This window comes from Leucopleurus acutus (assembly GCF_964270905.1).
Source record: "Leucopleurus acutus genome assembly, chromosome: 4".
NCBI classification, from domain to species: domain Eukaryota; kingdom Metazoa; phylum Chordata; class Mammalia; order Artiodactyla; family Delphinidae; genus Leucopleurus; species Leucopleurus acutus.
In genome coordinates this window covers 4,668,641-4,690,138 of record NC_139146.1, presented here as the reverse complement: position 1 = coordinate 4,690,138, position 21,498 = coordinate 4,668,641, and the positions used below count along the sequence as shown (strand labels likewise).

The 21,498-nt window shown below is 40.0% G+C and overlaps 1 protein-coding gene and 1 pseudogene across 3 annotated transcripts in view; one reads left to right on the top strand and one right to left on the bottom strand.

Annotated features, from left to right (window-relative positions):
* The window catches only part of NAA15 (N-alpha-acetyltransferase 15, NatA auxiliary subunit), a 76,144-nt gene extending 70,879 nt beyond the window's left edge, over positions 1 to 5,265 (top strand). For both annotated transcript variants that reach the window (XM_082838033.1, XM_082838032.1), the window contains exons 19-20: positions 1,080 to 1,177; positions 2,541 to 5,265. In XM_082838033.1, the coding sequence (XP_082694159.1) occupies positions 1,080 to 1,177; positions 2,541 to 2,741 (299 nt within the window). In that variant the 3' untranslated portion in view covers positions 2,742 to 5,265. The remainder of the gene's footprint in view (positions 1 to 1,079; positions 1,178 to 2,540) is intronic.
* Positions 5,266 to 5,525: 260 nt separating this feature from the next.
* Positions 5,526 to 21,346, bottom strand: LOC309960763 (annotated as a pseudogene). The gene is made up of 2 exons: positions 21,290 to 21,346; positions 5,526 to 5,699 (listed from the first exon to the last, which is right to left on the bottom strand). The product of its transcript is annotated as an uncharacterized misc_RNA (transcript).
* Between the last annotated feature and the right edge of the window lie 152 nt (positions 21,347 to 21,498).

The window sequence follows — 21,498 nt, the reverse complement described above, 5'->3', positions numbered from 1 at the left end:
AGGTTACACATTTTTTTGCAGGGAAGAGGCAAATGCGTACATGTCACATTTTATTCCCATGAAAACAGGCAGCTTAAATATGCCTCATAAATTTTTAAATTTCTTAGATAAAATTTTTACTATGAATCAAGGCCAGTAGTTTCTCCTGGTTCTGCATCGGCATTACAGAGAAGCAAGTATAAACTGAATTTAGCTATCCGTTCCATACAGCGAGGGAGGATCTTTCTGGTTATTTTCTTTCCGTGATCAACATGCCCTTAAAATTCACTTGGATACAACCCATCGCCTTTCATTTCTGATGCTTTATAAGATATCAGACTTGACAGTGCTACACTCCTGCAACCATCTCACGGGCAAGGGTCGTTTGGCAAGGGTCTGTGCTAATGAGCCAAAGTCTGGCCTTGATGGGACTGATGGGTAGTGCTTTGGTGGTGTGCTTTTAAATACCTGGCTAAGAAGCCCGGCAGCTTTGTATATGCCTTTGTGGAATTCTGAATGCAGTTTTTTTGGCTCGTGCCATCAAGGTTGGGTATCTCCCACGCCCCTACCCCTCAAACACACACACACGCACACACACACGCACATGCGCACGCACACGCGCACACACACACGCACACACACTCTGAAGTATTCTCCTCAACCCCAAATTATGCTCATTTTAGAAAGAAGAAAACTATCCATGGTCCCACCACACAAAGACAACTATTATTAGAATATTTGTATTTCTTCATAGTCTCTCTTACCTTAATCATTCTCCTAGTTTGGGCACTTAGACTGTTTCTGATCTACTGTCTCAGGAATATTTTTTTTAATAACAATATTTCAAATGGTTATTCCCATTTTTCTAATAAAGTGCCACACTCTGTGTGCACATGTACCTTGCTTTTTTTTTTGGCCACACTGCACGGCATGTGGGATCTTAGTTCCCCAACCAGGGATTGAACCCGCGCCCGCTGCAGTGGAAGTGCAGAATCTTAACTCCAGGACCCCTACCTTGCATTTTATAGTTGAATGGATAGAAGATAAAATGCTGGTTTTATCTTGAAATAATACAAGTTTCCTTTTTCCTTCTCATTTAGCTGCCAAAATGGTATATTATTTAGATCCATCTAGTCAGAAGCGAGCTATAGAGTTGGCAACAACACTTGATGAATCCCTCACTAACAGAAACCTCCAGGTAAAGACTTTTACATAATCTCTCTGTAAGAGTACCGGACTACTTTTTGTTTCTCCTTTCACCAAGAGAATAATTTTCACCAAATAGTTTTTTTGTTATTTATGCATACTGTTCTCCAAACTATTATGAATCCATCTCAGAAACTGAGCTTCTCTTAAATTTATTTAAGATTGTATATGTGTGCACACACATACAGCAGGCAACTTGGCATACAGTAACTAGTTTCACATCTAGTTGAATAATAAGAATAATCATTTTGAATAATATTTTTAAGAAATTTGTTTTGGTAAAGTTTTACACACTAATTTAGTTAATTAATTTTGGATCTCAGTTCGTATCTATACATTTCTGAGCAAGCAGTGGTTTTAGTGACGATTCTGATGTATTTAAGATGTATTTACCAGGAATTAAATTAAAATGCTCATTTTACAGCTTGCAGTATACATGTAATTGAGTAGAGTAAAAGATAATATGGGTGTGTTGCAAAATACAGATTCTACTTTGGGCTGAAAACAAAGAACAGCTACTTTGTGATAATTGGCCAGATAAAAAAGCACTTGCTGAAAGACAGTTTAATATATTCCTTTAATAGCAAATGAAGTAAATATGTTTAAGAAAGAAAGTTTTTACTTCTCGCATGCTAATTAACGTGTCATTTAGATTAGAACCTTTCTAGGCTGTCAGAGTTTGTGGGGTACTATATATATCCAGAAACTGTAGTATTTTCCAAGTGAAAAGGTAAAGGAAGAAAACATGAGAAATGGAAGTCAACATGAATCATTTAAAAATATAAGCAGACCTACGTAAGGGTTTGGTTGAAAGAATTATCAGTTTTCACGAACGAATTTTTCTTGCATACATACCCTTTGTGTTTCTGAGACTCTCTTCCCTGCTTCGTCATTGGACATACCTTACGGTTCTCTTTAATTTGAATACAGGGTTGAAAAACAATGTTTGATTTTGCCAACTGGCTCTAAGCCTCTGAAAAGTTTAAAGTAATTGATAATGGCATGTAAATGTCAACATTTATACACAGAGCCAGGTAGGCTGAGGCAAGGTTGCCAGCGGTTACTTGCTGAGAGTGAGTGTCTTTAGATGTAGCACCCCACTCACCTTGCTTGTCCCACCTTAGTCCTGGCCCTGTTTAAACAGCCATCCTTTCGTATAAACCCTGCAGGTCTGAAGAAACTAATTCTAATGGAAGGCAGAGCGGGAGTAAATGCTTTTGTGTATCTTAAATATGTACGTTCGCCTCTTATTTTGGAAATCTTTTGATAATGAAATGTCTCATAAGTTCACAGTAAAATCTCTCTCTCTTTTTTTTTTTTGACAAGTTACAACATGACCTTTTTTCTTTCTTTAGACATGTATGGAGGTATTAGAAGCCTTGTGTGCTGGTAGCCTAGGAGACTGTAAAGAAGCTGCTGAAGTTTACAGAGCAAATTGTCATAAGCTTTTCCCTTACGCTTTGGCTTTCATGCCTCCTGGATATGAAGAGGATATGAAGATCACAGTTAACGGAGATAGTTCTGCAGAAACTGAAGAACTGGCCAATGAAATTTGAACATCATTAAACAAGCAAATGGAATGACTTTGGACCATATCTAGTGTATAATATTTTTGTCACGCACCTGCTGCATTGCTCTAACTTACACACAATGAGAAGAGTAAATGTTCTTGCCTTCAAATAGTGTTTTACGTTTTTTATCCTGCTGAAAAGTATATATAAAATATCTAACATATTACAGGATATAGGTTCAGTTTCTTAAAAAATTAAAAGCTGCTAAAATTGAGGGGTTAAAAAAAGATACCTTATCCTATTCCTACCTACCCACCCATGTTTTTAAACTAATTTATATAAAATCTGGAGGCTGTTACAGCTAACAAAGCAGGTGTGTGGCAGAAATATTACTTTAAATCTGTCTTGTGAGATTTTACTATATCTCAGACAGCAGAAATGCTGTTGTAGCACTGGATTCTTTCACTGAGCACAAAGAGGTGTTGGGGCTTTAGCATCTGACTGATTTTGTTACAAGGTTGATTCTGACCATAGGAAGTATGCAGTGTGAATCGCCATTTACAGAGAAGCCTGCAACAGATGCTTGATGTTGTAGAAGCTGGGACATAGAGTTACCAAGCAGAATTATAAGAAACCTAGAGGGTGTTCAATACACTTGTTGTGTTTCCAAAATTCACTGTACATGATCAGTTTGGTGTTCTTGTACCACAGTTTTTAACTGGAGGAACCAGTTGGAACAATCTCAATTCTAACTAAAACTTGAAGAACTAAAATAACAATGCAAACCTTTCAGCATTGTTTTGGCCAAACTTGTTAAAACTGTAATGCAAGAACCAAATGCACTGTGATGTGGCACCAACTAATTAGCAAGCATGAACTTTTTCACCCAAGAGTGAAAAAAGAAAACCTACCATGGCTCGGAGTTAAAGAGCAGAACTCCTGACTACCATTCTATGACCGATCAAGAGACTACCAGTTAAAAACCTCAGCAGGCCTTGTTCACGATATGCAGAAAAAAAAGTGCTGCAGTTTAGATACCTCTGGAATTTTTCCACAGTGTCACAGGTTTGTAATACTTGAAGCCCTACATTTCTAAGAATATATTTCTTGCTCAGTTGTTTCAGGCAAGCCCAAGACTTTGTAATTTTTAAAGGGCCCAAGATTTTTTTTTTTCAATAACAAACCAGCTTCTTTTTCCTGCAGTTACAGATGTAATTTCCTTTTTGTTGTCAAACATAAGGTACCAAATATGATGCAATAAATTGTTTTGAAAAACAGTTGTGTGAATATTTCAACTAATATGTGTTGGGCTTCTGTGAAAATACACAGGTGGAAACAGAGGTGCAAGCCTGAGGCAGTGTAATGTGCTGTAAGGCTAGTGCAGAGGGGAGCTTTTTAGATCGGGCTTAGTGTTGGTGTCAAAAAATTACATAATGCAAGTGTAGTGGTGTTCCTGCATTGAGATTTCATTGAGGGCCAGGATGGCAGCAGGTACTATGAATGTAATGAGTAATTTGAAAGGAAAACTGAGAACTGCTATTTTGATTGAGAAAATGAGCCTTAAAATGTTAACCCTGCACACTGAGAACTACGGCCAGAGGCTTAACACGCTCATTGCATCTGCAGGATCTCAGCAAATAAGGAGATGAAGTAAAATGAATCGATTGTATATATAACTGACCTTTTGTGGTACTTTTTAGTTTATAGAAAGTATATTCTAAAGGGAATTTTTAGGAGACCTGATCCTTTTACTGATTGAACAGGTGTGCTAAACTCAGCGTTTCATAGTACGTGACCTGCATTCCACATCCCGGTCTAACGATTTAGTGATGTAAAGACAAGTACAGACTGAACTCCAGTGCTTTGTTATGTTTTATTAGCTGGCCCTGTCTCAGGAACATCTTAACAGATGGCAAAACAAAACAAAACCTTTTCCAGCTTCTCCTGTGAGTGGCAACTGAAGTTCTTGGTGGTGGTGGAGGGAGAACACTGGTGTTCCCTCTACCACCAGCGAGGTCATGGGAGGAGGCACCAGCCACGTGATAGGGGATGTATGTGTGACTTATGTTTAAACGCTACTGTATATGGAAATGAAATTCATATATTTGTCCTGACAATGTTCAAATGATGTAGATTGTCTTAGAATGAATATTCATAAGTACTAAGAACTCCTGATGCAGATGCCACCCACGAGGAGCTAAATTCCTAACCTGTATATTGTATTCCAACCCAATTTTACTGGAACTATTAAATAAATATTTTATTTTCTTTCAGGTTTACTTGATAGTGGATACATTGTCTGGTGTCAGAGGACATTGACAAGGGTTCATTTTATGTCCAGACGTCACCCCTAAAACATTGTACTGTACTATCTTGCTCTGGGTAGTATCAACTGGATCATCTCACATTTGCCTCATTCACTCTATTCCAAATGATACTGTGGGGAAAACAGGGTTAGAAAAAAAAAAAGTGGGAAGAAAATGCAGTGATGTTGTAATCTAAACAAGTGCCTTATGTCTATTGCTAAGAACTGGTGTTATCAACCCTTTTGAGAAGAAAGGGTCCCTTGACCTGTATTAACATAGGAGAAGTAAAGTTCTTTTTGTTTTTCTTTATATTTACTACTCTTGTCATTTCTCATTTAAAAACTAAAATCTGACTAGGTTAGTTTTTTTCTCAGCTTTAATTAGATAGTTGAGTCATAACATTTTCAACATTTTTCTGTATCTATTTATTATGCACAAGAATAAAGTGATCTAATAGCATGACTAAAAGTAGTCCCGACATTAGTGAATAGCTTCTCTGTGGGTTTCATCAAGCCCTTGTTTTTCACAGTGTTGTTTGTACTCCGTGGTATATTGCTGTTAGGGGTGTGAAACGAAAGCTGTGATTGTAAGAAGAGGCCAGAAAAGTGTGGTCTGGATTCAGGTAGGTTGTGATAAATTCAGGGAAGTCTGTCTTCTACACCATTTCTAGGAATATTTCAGTTGCCACGTGTAGCATCTGTTTGGAAAAAGTTTAAAAGTGAAGTGTTGGATTTTCTTACCAGATACGTCTATACTTGTCTTAGTAACTACCAGCCTTAAATTTTGACGTTACTCTTAACTAAGAGGATTCAAAGGAAGACGGATCCTTCAGATGGAAAGTGGTCTTCCTCTTCTAGCTCGTGCTCCACCTCTTGGGGATACAGGCAAAGTTTCCTGGTACCATTCTGCTGTCATCTGAACTTTGCTGGGTCCACTGCCAAACCTACATTAAAAACAGTCCCATGAAGTGGCAGGGCTGAAACCTTAAGTTTTTTTCCAATTTTGATGGTTGGAAACCTCACAACTTGTAGCAGTAAAGCATTTTTGGAAAAGGTTATTACTCTCTGTCGAGCTGCGCTTGCGGCTTTCAGTGTGCATCCTGCGAGGCGGATGTTGGTAGCGTGCAGGACGCTCTGCAGAAGAGTGCTGTCACCAGAGGATTACCTGTTGCGTACTCTAGGTTACCCACGCGGCCTGTTTGGCCTGTTTGCGCGGCTGCCTCCATCAGGACACGCCCCTCTTAGGGTGACGTAAAAATGGGCAGAAGGGAAGGGAGGCTGTGTGTTGTAGGAGGGAGGGTCTAAGGGTTCCAGCCTCTTGGTCTATCCAGTTGGCCTCTGAAGCGATGCCATCCTGGGATTATAGCCAGAAGAAAGAAAAATTGGAACTATTTAAATTAGAATTTACTGAACTGTCAACTCTAGATAAACTTGGAATTTTAATCCTCAGTGCTCCTTGTAGGGTTCTGTGCGCCAAAAGCAGAATACAGATTTTTGTTTCAAGCCTTCTTGTAGCAAAAGTAAAGTTGACACTTGGCAATCTAACAAGACTGTAATTTAGTTCTTACATTTTTATATGCATTTTTTGGTGTCTATTTTGAGGGTCTGTATTATTTCATACAAGTGGTACAGTTCTTCCTAACTGAAAAAATAATTGATGGTGATGAAAACATGATGGGAAATTTCCTATCTGTGATATAAAGATTTCTGCTGTCGCTAAATCTTCATCTGGGCCTCAATAAGTATAAATTTTTAGAAACAACATAGGAGGGAAGAGATTTTTGGAATATATTCTGGATCCCATGGCTTGCTTTCAGCTAATAATTAAATTTGCCTTCTCTATTTAGTTGCCTGTGCATTGTCTAACAACCGAGAAGCCTGTCTCTATACCATTCTATGGCTATCTTTCCAACCTACCATAGCTTCCTAGTACTGAGCTTTGATAAACCTGCCACTTGTTTGCTTTGATCCGCAAGTTTATCAAATCCATTGTCTAGTGCCTGATGCCTTACCACCACTGGTCTAGATACTGGGTTTTCTAAAGTGTTCTAAAACTCTGGTGTTTCTTAATTAATAGTGAATAACTAAGCTAACCACTTATCTGTCGAACTATTTGACTTCGAGTAGTCTTACTGTTGGCTGATACATTCCATATCTCATAGCATTGTTCATTGACCTGCTAGGATGCTTTAATTTTAGAGAAATATCTAATTGCAATGTGAAGTTAAATGATTAATGCTTCGGTTCAGACTCATGAAAATCCATTTCTAATGTGATGTATGAAATCTTAAAGGATTTACACTGGGTAATTTTAGTATAAAGGTACAGTGATTAGGACAGTACATAGTAGATATTCAAATCCTTGTTAAATTTGCTGTGAATATTAATATTGCCCTATAGATTGTAGAAAATAGCAATAAAGTACTATTAACTTTCAGGTCACCTGCAAAGGCTCATAGATTTTTTATCTATTGGTGTAGAGTATTCCCATTTATCTTCCCCTTGTCCCTCTCTGTTGGTCTTCAGGAATTTCCTCAAAATACCACAGATCCGTTATTTATGTTGAATGAATGTCTCGCATCTAATTTTTGGTTTTTTCCTATAGTTTGTCAGAGGAACAGTTGTGACTGGCCTTGTAGGAAGCAGGTGACCGGAGCGCCATCCTCTGCTTTCGCAGCTGCCTGTTCATTGTGGCCTGAGTGGCCAGTGAATCTACTCATCCTTCATGTCTTTAGCAACCAGCCACCCAGGTAACAGTCATGTCCAGTGGAATTAAGTTAACGGCGACGATGGCCACTCAGTCGTTTTCCTTTCACCTTTCAAACAGTATAAGGGGACTGGTAACACACAAACCACTTACCTGTAAGGCTTTATTTTCTTCAGCCTAGCATCTTGCCTTTTAATCGTTACAAGTACGGAGACACTAGGTGGGGATCTGCACTGGTTATTTCTAGACACTTGACCTATATATAGCCAGTGTGCGTCACAACCAAAGCTGTGGTCCACAGTTGACCTTCTCTACTTAGGACTGGCAGTTGGATCTTTTTAAGTCATAAACTTAATCCTGGTTGTATGTTAGAATCCCAGGAGGGCTATTTAAAAGCCACAGACCTCATTGCCCAGGCCCACCTGCAAAGTTCTGATTTAAATTATCTGGAGCCAGGCCTGGACATTGGTCTTGTCTTTTCCTTCCCTTCCTTTCTCCCTTCCTCCCATCCTGCTTCTCTCCCTCTCTCCCTTTCTTCTTGCCTTACCTCTTTTTTTCAACACTACCCCAGTGATTCTAAGGGATACTGTCTATTTTGAGGAAGAAGTTTAAAATATTTTATAGTATTTGGTTTTTTCCTCAAAAAGCTCAAAGGGCAAGCAACTATGTAAGTGCGAAAAGATTAACTTTCCCCTGTCTTACATTAAAGGGAAGAATTTGTAGTTGAACTTTCTGTCAAAAGGTCTGTCAGGTTATTTTCAAAGTCTATGCTTTTTCCCTGCTTAAATCATGCTGCTGGGACTTCCCTGGCAGTGCAGTGGTTAAGACTCCACGCTCCCAACGCAGGGGACACAGGTTCGATCCCTGCTTGGGGAACAAAGATCCCTCATTCTGCTGCTCTACTACATGAGATGCTTGTATTCAAAGAAAAAAGTCACCTCTACATAGTTTTGTTAGATGTCATGGTAACTTGGCTCCACTGAAGCAGTAATTGCCATAGATGCTTGAGGTTTTGAATGCATGAGCACCAAAGCAAAGCACGGAGCCTGCAGCCTTTTTTTTTTTTTTTAAATCTTATTTATTATCATTTATTTTTGGCTGCATTGGGTCTTCATTGCTGCGCGCGGGCTTTCTCTAGTTGTGGCGACCAGGGGTTACTCGTTCGGGTGTGTATGCTTCTCATTGTGGTGGCTTCTCTTGTTGCGGAGCATGGGCTCTAGGCACGCGGGCTTCAGTAGTTGTGGCACGTGGGCTCAGTAGTTGTGGCTCGCGGACTCTAGAGCACAGGCTCAGTAGTTATGGCGCTTGGGCTTAGTTGCTCCGTGGCATGTGGGATCTTCCCAGAGCAGGGCTCGAACCCATGTCCCCTGCATTGGCAGGCGGATTCTTAACCACTGCGCCACCAGGGAAGCCCCCGCAGGCTTTTAAATAAGGATAGGTGGTAGGTATTAATCCCTGAAAATTCATATACTCCCTGAAAATTCATATAGTCCTACTATACATACCTAATCTCAAATCAAATACATATGGGGTTTTTCTCCCTAAAGGACTGCATTTTCTATAAATGAGTGAATTGCTATTACAAATCTCAGATGTGAAAGGAACCCTGATTCCAGGACAGACGGAATTCAAACCAAAATGTGGCTTGCTGGTATAGAACCTGGAAAGGAGATTTACATGCTACAGAATTATGTATCAAATTACAACTTAGTTTATGAGATAACATTCTGGATAGATCTCCCAAATTTATCCAGTCTAGTATTTTTCTTTAACAAAATAGGAATTGTTTTATAGACGAACCCGTGTCCCCTGCATCGGCAGGCGGACTCTCAACCACTGCACCACCAGGGAAGCCCAGGTTAAAGATTTTGATAAATGAAACTGGTTGATACTGTTCATTGCCATTTTTGAGTTTATAGACATGGATGATTTTCCTTCACCTTTGCAAACTGGGAGGTCAAATTGTTTTAATCTCTTCACATGGAAGGCTTACTTTATACTTTAGTTACTTTTCTCTGATCCTTGTGACTAAATGTCAAATTTCTGGCATAAACACCTTGTGGCTTGGTCCAACAATAGTATAATATAGTTAAAACAAGCTTTTAGATCAGAAAGAACTAAGTGGGTGTTTTTTTTTTGATTAATTAATTTATATTTGGCTGCGTTGGGTCTTCGTTGCTGTGCGTGGGCTTTCTCTAGTTGCAGCGAGCAGGGGTTACTCGTTCGGGTGTGCATGCTTCTCATTGCGGTGGCTTCTCTTGTTGCGGAGCACGGGCTCTAGGCACGCGAGCTTCAGTAGTTGTGGGCTTCTCATCACGGTGGCTTCTCTTGTTGCGGAGCATGGGCTCTATTCAGGTGGGCTCAGTAGTTGTGGCTCGTGGGCTCTAGAGCACAGGCTCAGTAGTTGTGGTGTACAAGTTTAGTTGCCCTGCAGCATGTGGGATCTTCCCAGACCAGGGCTGGAACCCGTGTCTCCTGCATTGGCAGGCGGATTCTTAACCACTGCGCCACCAGGGAACTCCCAGACAGAACTAAGTTTAAATCCTGGCTCAGGTACCTTAGGCAGGATACTAAGAATTTCTACTTCATATAGTTGTTGGAAGGATTAAGTAACATACTGTATCTAAAGTGATTACCACAAAGCCTGACACATAGTAAGCATTCATTATAAATATTAGTAAAACAGTAAATATTGCAAAACAATGTTGTTTACTTGTCAGTGTTCTACTTGAATATCTTTGTTTGTCTCTTATAGTACATTGGGCCAGCACACTCAGGAAATAGTTTATAATCTTTTCCTAGATACTAACAGCTCAAGTTTTGCTTTTTTTTTTCCCCACTGGTGTTTTACTTTACATGTACTAGCACTTTACATATTCTGCCTTTTCACACAGTAGAGAAAATGACCTCCATCATTTTGACATTCATGAAAACTTTAGTGAACTTGGCAGATTTCTTGATGCTGCTGTTTAAAATTATTTAGAAGATATGAAATAAGGCCAGTCCCAGTGTCCTTCCTTCCATCCATTCAGTAGTTAGTGAATGCCTACCAGCTCCAGGAACTATGCTTCATACTGGGGATATATGACATATATGACTATATGACATAGTCCTTGCTCTCAGAGTTTTCTTAGGCTAGTGAAGGAGACAAGCAAATCAAGAAATGATTGCAGCAGCAATATATAAACCCCTCAGAGTCAGTACTGATTTCTGTTTGTATGGACTAGGAAAAGCTTAACAGAGGATGTTCCTTGAGTTTGGAAAGATAAAGATGAATTTCCTATACAGACAAAAGATAGAATGTGCCTAAAGGTACAGATACATGAAACAAGATAATGTATTCAGGAACTGTATGTAAAATATCCTGACAGAATCTGGGAAATGAGGCTGGGGCTGAGATTAAAGAGAGACTTAGATGACTTACTAAAAGACTGGATTTGGCTTTGTGTAAGCAAAGGTCAGTTATTGAAGAATTAGGGAAGGATGATAAGTATTTGAGAGAATTCTGCTAGCACTGTGATGGTGGGAATGGGGAGCAATATTGGAGGCACAACAGCTCATCAGAAGACTCAAGCTGAGCTAGTGAATAGTAGCTGTAAGAACTCACTGAGTTCTTACTATATGCCAGGCAGTGTAGTAAGCATTTTGTACCCATTAGCTCATTTAATCCTTGAAAAAAAACATGATGAGGTGGGTATCATTCCCACTTAACAGAAGACTTGAGGATCATAATTTTCCTGTGGTCACATAGCTTGTAAGTGATTAAAAATCCTCGTTCAAGCCCAGGTATGTCTAACAAAGTGCTTGCTTCTGATCAATATAACATCTGGTAAGAAGCAGTAAGGGCAACAACAGCTCATTATGAAGAGAGCCAAGGATACAAGAGATGCGAAGAGGTAGGACCTCAATCAGCTGGCTATGTTGGAGGGAAGAGAGCGGTGCATGGAGAAGTAAAAGCTAGCAGTGATGCCCAGGGTTTTGGCATGCAACATTGTCTTTAACAGTATCATTAAACACAGTCAAGTATTAGGAAGAAGAAATTGAGGGGAAAGGAGGTCTTTTCAGACATGAATTTTAGGCATGTTTCCCATAAGATGTGTAATAGGCAGCTAGGTATATAGGTCTGAAACTCAGAAGGGAGGTGACTTAGAAGAGTGAGCTGTGACAGAGTGAGGTAAGTCAGAAAGAGAAAAACAAGTACCATATGCTAACACATATATATGGAATCTAAAAATAAAAAATGGTTCTGAAGAACCTGGGGCAGGACAGGAATAAAGACACAGACCTACTAGAGAATGGACTTGAGGACATGGGGAGGGGGAAGGGTAAGCTGGGACGAAGTGAGAGGGTGTCATGGATTTATATATACACTACCAAATGTAAAATAGCTAGTGGGAAGCAGTCACATAGCACAGGGAGATCAGCTCGGTGCTTTGTGACCACCTAGAGAGGTGGGATAGGGAGGATGGGAGGGAGACGCAAGAGGGAGGAGATATGGGCATATATGTGTATGTATAGCTGATTCACTTTGTTATAAAGCAGAAACTAACACACCATTGTAAAGCAATTATTCTTCAATAAAGATGTTAAACAAACAAACAAACAAAAAAAAGTAGGAATAAACCTACCTAAGGAGACAAAAGACCTGTATGCAGAAAACTATGACACTGATGAAAGAAATTAAAGATCATACAGACAGATGGAGAGATATACCATGTTCTTGGATTGGAAGAATCAACATTGTGAAAATGACTGTACTACCCAAAGCAATCTACAGATTCAGTGCTATCCCTATCAAACTACCAATGGCATTTTTCACAGAACTAGAACAAAAAATTTCACAATTTGTATGGAAACACAAAAGACCCCGAATAGCCAAAGCAATCTTGAGAAAGAAAAACGGAGCTGGAGGAATCAGGCTACTGGACTTCAGACTATACTACAAAGCTACAGTAATCAAGACAGTGTGGTACTGGCACAAAAACAAATATAGATCAGTGGAACAGGATAGAAAGCCCAGAGATAAACCCACGCACATATGGTCACCTTATTTTTGATAAAGGAGGCAAGAATATACAATGGAGAAAAGACAGCCTCTTCAGTAAATGGTGCTGGGAAAACTGGACAGCTACATGTAGAGGAATAAAATTAGAACACTCCCTAACACCATACACAAAAATAAACTCCAAATGGATTAAAGAGCTAAATGTAAGACCAGACACTATAAAACTCTTAGAGGAAATCATAGGCAAAACACTCTATGACATAAATCACAGCAAGATTCTTTTTGACCCACCTCCTAGAGAAATGGAAATAAAAAATAAACAAATGGGACCTAATGAAACTTAAAAGCTTTTGCACAGCAAAGGAAACCATAAACAAGACGAAAAGACAACCCTCAGAATGGGAGAACATAGTTGCAAATGAAGCAACTTACAAAGGATTAACTTCCAAAATTTACAAGCAGCTCATGCATCTCAATATCACAAAAACAGCCCAATCCAAAAATGGACAGAAGACCTAAATAGACAGTTCTCCAAAGGAGATACACAGATTGCCAACAAACACATGAAAGTATGCTCAACATCAGTAATCATTAGAGAAATGCAAATCAAAACTACAGTGAGGTATCACCTCACAGCAGTCAGAATGGCCATCATCAAAAATATCTACAAACAGTAAATGCTGGAGAGGGTGTGGAGAAAAGGGAACCCTCTTGCACTGTTAGTGGGAATGTAAATTGATACAGCCACTATGGAGAACAGTATGGAGGTTCCTTAAAAAACTAACAATAGAACAACCATACGACCTAGCAATCCCACTACCAGGCATATACCCTGAGAAAACCATAATTCAAAGAGAGTCATATACCACAATGCTCATTGCAACTTTATTTACAATAACCAGGACATGGAAGCAACCTAAGTGTCCATCGACAGATGAATGGATAAAGAAGATGTGGCACATATATACAATGGAATATTACTCAGCCATAAAAAGAAACGCAATTGAGTTATTTATAGTGAGGTGGATGGACCAAGAGTCTGTCATACAGAGTGAAGTAAGTCAGAAAGAGAAAAACAAATACCATATGCTAACACATATATATGGAATCTAAAAAAAAAAAAAGTGGTCAGAAGAACCTAGGGGCAAGACAGGAATAAAGATGCAGACCTACTAGAGAATGGACTTGAGGATACGGGGAGGGGGAAGGGTAAGCTGGGACAAAGTGAGAGAGTGGCATGGACATATATACACTACCAAATGTAAAATAGCTAGTGGGAAGCAGCCACATAGCACAGGGAGATCAGCTCGGTGCTTTGTGACCACCTAGAGGGGTGGGATAGGGAGAGTGGGAGGGAGGGAGATGCAAGAGGGAAGAGATATGGGGACATATGTATATGCATAACTGATTCACTTTGTTATAAAGCAGAAACTAACACACCATTGTAAAGCAGTTGTACTCCAATAAAGATGTTTAAAAAAAAAAAAAAGATGATTTACAAATACTGAGAGAAAAGGGGGTTGAGAAAGAGAAGCTAGCCAAAGAGACCGAGAAGTAGTAGTCAGAAAGCTAGGAGAAGTAGAAGATAATAGTGCTGAAGAGTCAAAATTTTTTAAGGATTGGGGTCCAAAGGTTCAAAATCAAGATGTGATCATTCACATCCATCTAGTCGGTAACATTTTAGAAGTCTGAATGTCAATGCTGGCAGAGATGTTGAAAAACAGCACAGGAACTCTCAGGTGTACTGTCTTTGGGAGTATAAATTGGTATAATCATTATGAGGGCAATTGGCAATATTTATTTACTAAAATCAAACGTGTGGGGCTTTCCTGGTGGCACAGTGGTTAAGAGTCCGCCTGCCGATGCAGGGGACACGGGTTCGTGCCCCGGTCCGGGAAGATCCCACATGCCGTGGAGCGGCTGGGCCCGTGAGCCACGGCCGCTGAGCCTGCGCGTCCGGGGCCTGTGCTCCGCAACGGGAGAGGCCACAACAGTGAGAGGCCCGGGTACCACAAAAAAAAAACAAAAACAAAACGTGTGTAAACCAGCAATTCTTCTAGGATATCTATATATATCTATATATACCTGTGTATATAAACATATATGTGTGTCTGTGTATATATATATATATATATATGTATATACACAGACACACATATATGCCCTGTAAACATTCCCACGCATTTGCCAGAGAGACGTGCAAGAATGTTCATCACAGTATTGTTTCTCATAATGAAATTTGGAAATAAAATGTAACATAAACAAATTTTACTATATTCATTTAATGAAATGCTGTACAGTTAATACAAATAAGCTAGCATTAGGTGAATCAAGGATTGCTCTCTAAAACAGTAGTGATCAAAAAAGTTAAATGGCATTGTATTATGTTTCTTATATGTAAATTTTTTAAGTGAGATAAGACTAAGTATCATTTATGGATATATTCACATAAAGTAAAAGTTTAAAAATAGGTTTGGGAATTATAAACTGTCCAGAACCACTATCCTGAATTCTGGACAGTGGTTCTCTTGAAAGGAGGGAGAGCCACATAGGGGATCTAGTTTTTATTTCTTAAAAAACATGTTTGAGATAAATATGGCAAAATGTTAACATTAGGTGTTTTTGCTGATTTGGGGTCTATGTGGGATACTTTGTACAAAGTTAAAAAACAACAACAACAATTTTTTTATTCCCCATTGAAAAAGTGGGTGGACAAAAATAGACTAATACTAAGATAATACTATAGCTCACTCAGAAAGTAGGAAAAAAGTCAACAATTGAAACAAATGCTTCTTTGGTTTCTATACTCTCCCAGAAGGTTAAGGGTACTTTTACTGATTTATCAAGAGTGATGAGAAAAGTAGGAGGGAGGGTTACCATGATGTGTAACATAATTCTTCAGGAAGAAAGGAGGCTCAAATAATATCTAAAAGGTTATTGCCCTTTGTAATTTCCAAAGTGTTTATATGTAGGTACTATTATCCTTCCTTTACAGATGGAGGTATGTTACATGACTTGCTAAAAGGTGCCCAGCTAGTAGTGGAGAGCTGGGTCAAAGGACCCGTGTACATCTTTCCCTGTGTTTCTTCTTGCCTTATCAGCTGGGTGTTCAAGTTCACAAAACTAGATGTTAGAGCAGGAACTTGAACCCAGGTTTTCGTTTCAAGACAAACTAAACTATGCTATGTTCCTGGACCACATACATTTGCTTAAAGAGCTATTACTGAAGTTAAATGCCTTGTGCTGTTTAGAACTGCCTTAGAAGAAAGAATTGTTGAAATTTTTAAAAAATGAGTATTTTCTAGACTATGCATTTTTACACAGTATTTGTTTACCCTTTTTGATATATATGACACTGCTTTATGTTTCAAACTTATCTTTTTTTTCCCTATAACCTCCTGTTATGCTGGTGTTTGGATTTCCTTTTACAATGGGGAAGTGGATTTTTAAGATGGTGAAGGTAAGTGTCATAAGATCATTTACCAGTTCTGTGAATTGGAAACTACCATCCTTTATCCCTTAAGTGAAATGCAGTGTTTTGCAAAAGAGACCACTCCAGTGGCTAAGATGCCCGTGGTAATGTGGCCAAGAGCTGTATGTTATAGACGTATTGATTTTTAGAGCTTGCCAGGCTGTCTTGCTAAAGTATTATAATTAAAACCCAAGATAACAGGGTCTGTTCTGTACCTTACCTTTCACCCCAACTACAATATTATACTTCAGGCCAAAGAGTGACTCTTCCTGAGTGCAGTGGGGGAAAAACATTACCATTAGTGAAAACTCTGATAAACTCACAAATACTAGTTTTTATTAGATCTTGCAGTTAGGAAGTCCTTCATAAACTTAGCAGAACTGGATTCCACAGGGTAGTGGGAATTGAAGCCAGGGAACTGAGGTGAGCAGTGCGTGGAGGTGAGGACATACAGGCTTCAGGAGAGGTCGCTTTGTCAGAAACCTTTGAATGAGATAGAAAGGGAAGACGGAGGGCAGAAACAACAAGAAGATAAAGGGGTAAAAAGAAGGGTCATGATAGTTGAGAGATTTGAGCATGATTATAATTAGAAGGAAAGGAACTTGTAGAGGAGGGAGAAAATTGATGGAGTTAGGTCCCAAAGGACGTAGGCCTTGAAAAAGACACCCTTTCTTGGAAACAAAAAGGAAGTAAGAGAATGGTGTAAGCAAATTTATAGCTGTGAGAGAAGAGGTTTATACTAGATCGTCTCAATATTTTTTGTGAAGTGGAAAGTATGCTGTTTGTGAAGTAGGAGGGGCAAAAGGTTAGTTCTGGGAGGGATTTGAAGAGAGAATGGAGGTAGTTTGGAATATTCAGCTGACTAAAGAAAAAAGCATTAATGAACAGTGTTAACCACTGAATTGCGTTTGGAAATCATGAAAGCATAGTGGTTTTTATGATTGCTTCTAGTACCTCAGCTGAATGGCTTATAGAACCAGGCATATTACAGGACTGACCCAGAATTGTGAGCTGGATGACGACGGATGAAGGAGAAAGATGAGGATGAAGGGAAGGAGGTTGAGGCGTTGGTGCCTGGCAGAATATGACACTGTTCTAGACATGTGTGTTGGAAGAGAGACACTAGGGAAGGAAAAACATGGAGGGGGATTGAAAGCACTGGTGAGAGAAGAGGCCATATGACCAATTAAGAGATCCAGGCCGGATATGGAAAGACATGGGACCAAGAATAAACTGGAAGAAAAGGCAGCATCACAGGAATGAAGGTTTTTTTTTTTTTTTTTAGGAACGAAGGTCTTGATGCGATTGTGGCATCAGGCATATTGAGGATGCTGTCTGTGGATGGAAGGATAAGGGTATTGAAATCACTCAGAACTACTCCATAATAAAGCAGAGAGTGTGGCAGTGGCCCCGGAACTGTGAGGCTTGGGTGTTTAACAGACCATCCACACGAATTTTGAAATCGCCTAGGAAATGATGAAATGAATTGGGGTTTAAAGGAATAAAATGATCTAGGTATAATGTTACTGTGGAGAATGATCTGGAGATAAATGGCTGTTAGGGACAAAGCAAGGTAAAGGGTGACAAAATCGGATAGAATAAACCTCAAAGGAATGAAAGTTTTTACAGGAGAGTGAAGTGCTTTAGACGAGGCTACAGGACAAAAAAGGGTAGTAGCAATTCTGAGCCTCGTGGTACATGCAGTTTGAGGAAACTGCAAAGGAAGTAGTATCTTCGAGAGAGGAGTCGAGGACATTCATCAGAAAAGCTGCACGTGTATCGGTGAGTTTGTTTATAGTGGAATAGGTGGCCAAGGCCCACACTGGAAGGGGCTAAGGGAGGATTTTTGTGGGAAAAGTAGAGATGAGGGGTCAAGAGGGTGTGCTGTCAGGCACACAGCAGTCTGGAGCTGGAGACCAGAAGTGGGCGGAAGCTGGTCGACGGCTGAGGAGTCTGCCTCCTGAGCGGGACCAGGAGTGACAACTGTCTGGATGGAACTATAGTTTCTCAGCTTTCCGTCTAGTCGCTTTGACCCTGGTTAACCGAGGGTCCCGGCAGTGTTGAGCCTTGTCTCTGTAGGAGTGTGTCTAGATCCATGGTGGGGGGGTTATTGCTGGATCCTTGCGGGGGCTACTGTGCAGAAGGCTGCGTGTGGTAGTATTTGGCCTGATCTCTGCTGGACTTCCTTATGGTTTAAAACAAGCAGCCGTGGATTTGCCACACTCTGGTAGGCATGCAGCAGACATCCCAGAGGACAGAACCCAAGGACTTTCTCTATGGACTGCACCCTCTTTAGTATAAGGGTCATTATCTGTGCTTTACATGAGACGTAATCCCTTTTTTCCTGCTTTTGAGAAAGATTTCATTCACCAGTCTTTTGGAGGGAGTATGATAGAGTGGAAAAAGCATGGGCTCATATCAAAGTCTTACTGAAGACTATCTGCCAGGCTCTGTGCTAGGTTCTGGGAATTCAGTGATGAGTATGACGTGATTCTTGCCTGAAAGATCCTTACAGCTTAGTAGAAGGAGAAACAAAGATAAATATGTTCAGTGACAAATGAGGGGTGCCTTGATAGATGCATAGGTGAGAAAGAGTGGGAGCCCGAGGGAGCAGCAGTGAGTTCTGCCAGCTTGAGGTCGAGTGAGAAGGCTTCTCAGTTTTCTCTGCTCATCATCCTTCCATTCTGTGTGCACGTCTGTTTTCATCATTAGTTTTCTTCATTCGTTAGTAGCATCATATCTTGCCTAAACTAATCTGTTCTCCATACTGCAGCCAGAATATTATTTCTAAATTACAAATCTAATTCCTTGGCTTAGAATCCTTCAACAGCTTCCTGTTGCTTCTGGAATAAAATAGTTCACAGGCCACTGCGGCGTCTCATCTTCCTGACCTCTCTAAACCTCAGTATTTCATCACTTTTCTTCTCTTACTCATTGCTTTCATTTTAGATAAACTGCTTCCCACCTGTGGCCCCTAAACCCCCAACTGCCCCCTGGTGCTCTTTGGAGCTGACACAGTTTCTGTACGGGCACACCTCCGAGCTACTGCAGGTCACTTCCAGACCACCGCAATAAAGTATCACAATAAAGCAAGTCACACAAACTTTTTGGCTTCCCAGTGCGTGTAATAGTTATGTTTCCACTATACTGAAGTCTATTAAGTGTGCAATAAATAGCATTATGTCTAAAAGAACAATATATATCTTAATTTTAAAATACTTTATAGCTAAAATATGCTAACCGTTATCTGAGCCTTCAGCAAGTCATAATCTTTTTGCAATAGTAACGTCAAAGATCACGGGTCACATGTCAGCATAACAAATATAATAATAATGAAAAAGTTTGAAATATTGGGAGAATTGCCAACATGTGACACAGACATGAAGTGAGCAAATGCTGTCGAGAAAGTGGTGCCGACAGACTAGCTCGCTCGACGCAGGGCTGCCACAGGCCTTCAGTTTGTAAACATAATTTCTGCAGAGAGCAGTGAAGCAAGGTGGGACAGGCTACGCCTGTACTTCTGCTCTCATGGCGCCCACTGCGTCGCGCTGAAACGCCTAGTTGTTGGTGTCCCTGACTAGACTAATCTCAGGGCAGGGATCAAGTTGTTTGTTTTGCTTGGGGGGGGTGTGTGTGTGTCACACAGAAGAGCCTCGAGCATGAAGGAGTCAGAGAATACACGGCCACCTGCCCTGTACTTACGGTGGCAGTGTAACCACACTGTGGCAGTCACAGTCACACCCTTAGGAAGGTGATTTAATTGGTTGGGGCCTTCTGTATGTTCCTTGAGTAGCTACATACAAGAGAAATTGAACACTGTCAAGAGTATGTCAACAATATACTCAGTATCCAACAACTAGATGGCAACGTTGTTCCTACCTCTAAGTGGAGAAGTTGATTAAAGTTAAATTTTCTCTGTCAATGAATGGTCTGTTTTTACATTATTGCATGAGGTAGTAACAGGACTGTTTATTCCATTATCTACTTATATCCTGAATTTAAATATTCCTTAGTATTTATTCCCTATTAAAGTTGAGCAATTTCAGTCTATAGAAATAAAATATCGTAGAGAGCATCTTACTTCATCATTTAACTATGATAGTTTATACCTAATCATACAAGTGCTTTTGTCTTTTTCATCATGATTATCTTATCTGGTTCAGAAATTAAGACACACACACACAGATCTCATTAAAATGTTACACTAATCTTTTACTCAGATTTGACATAAAATGGTATAAACATGAAGTTGGTGGTCCTCAAATGGAAGTGTGTCTTTTAAAAACAGTTTTATTGAGGTATAGTTTACATACAGTAAACAGTAAACTCATTTTTTTTTTTTTTTTTTTTTTTTTTGCGGTACGCGGGCCTCTCACTGCTGTGGCCTCTCCCGTTGCGGAGCACAGGCTCCGGACGCGCAGGCTCAGCGGCCATGGCTCCCGGGCCCAGCCGCTCCACGGCACGTGGGATCTTCCCGGACCGGGGCACGCACCCGTGTCCCCTGCATCGGCAGGCGGACCCTCAACCACTGCGCCACCAATACTCATATTTAAAATGTACAACTGACATATGCACACACCCATGAAATCATCACCACAAAGTAATAAACATACATCCATTACCCCAGAAGGTTTTCTCAGGCCCTTCTGTCATCCTTCCCTGCTACCCTTCTCAGCCCCCAGCCTCAGCTTGCTTTATCTATAACTTAGTTTGCATTTTCTAGACTTTTATATAAAAGAGATCATCATACAGTATTTACTTTTTTAATCTGGTTCTTTCACTCAGCATAACTGTTTTGTGAACCATCTGTGTTGTTGCATGTATCGGTGGTTAATTCCCTTTTAGTGTTGAGTAATATCCCCCTAGCGATGCTCTGGAGAAAACAACTTTGAGCTTTCTCCTGTTAGAAGAGGAAATGATCATGAAGCCTTGGGACTTTTATTTTTTTAAACATTTAAATGAACCTTTCTGACTAAAAGAGTCTGACATGAATCTACATTAATATTGTGCCTTTTGTGCTCTTTCATTGTTGCTCATGAAAATCTCAGGGTTAGCTTTTTGTGTGGTCAAGAGGACCACACTGGCGGCTTACTGAAAATATTACCTTTGAAAGAAAAAAGAAAGGGCCACTTGCGTTGCTGTACAGTGTCTTTCCCAGGTGTCAGCCCATCATAATTAAAAAACTGGAAATCTGCTGTCCATTAACCTGTGAACAAACAAGTTAACAGCTAGGTTATTCACAGTTCTGCAAACATGCCTAATGCTTTCCCACGCCAAGTCTTTCTTCATACCTCTCACTCTTGCTGAAATGTT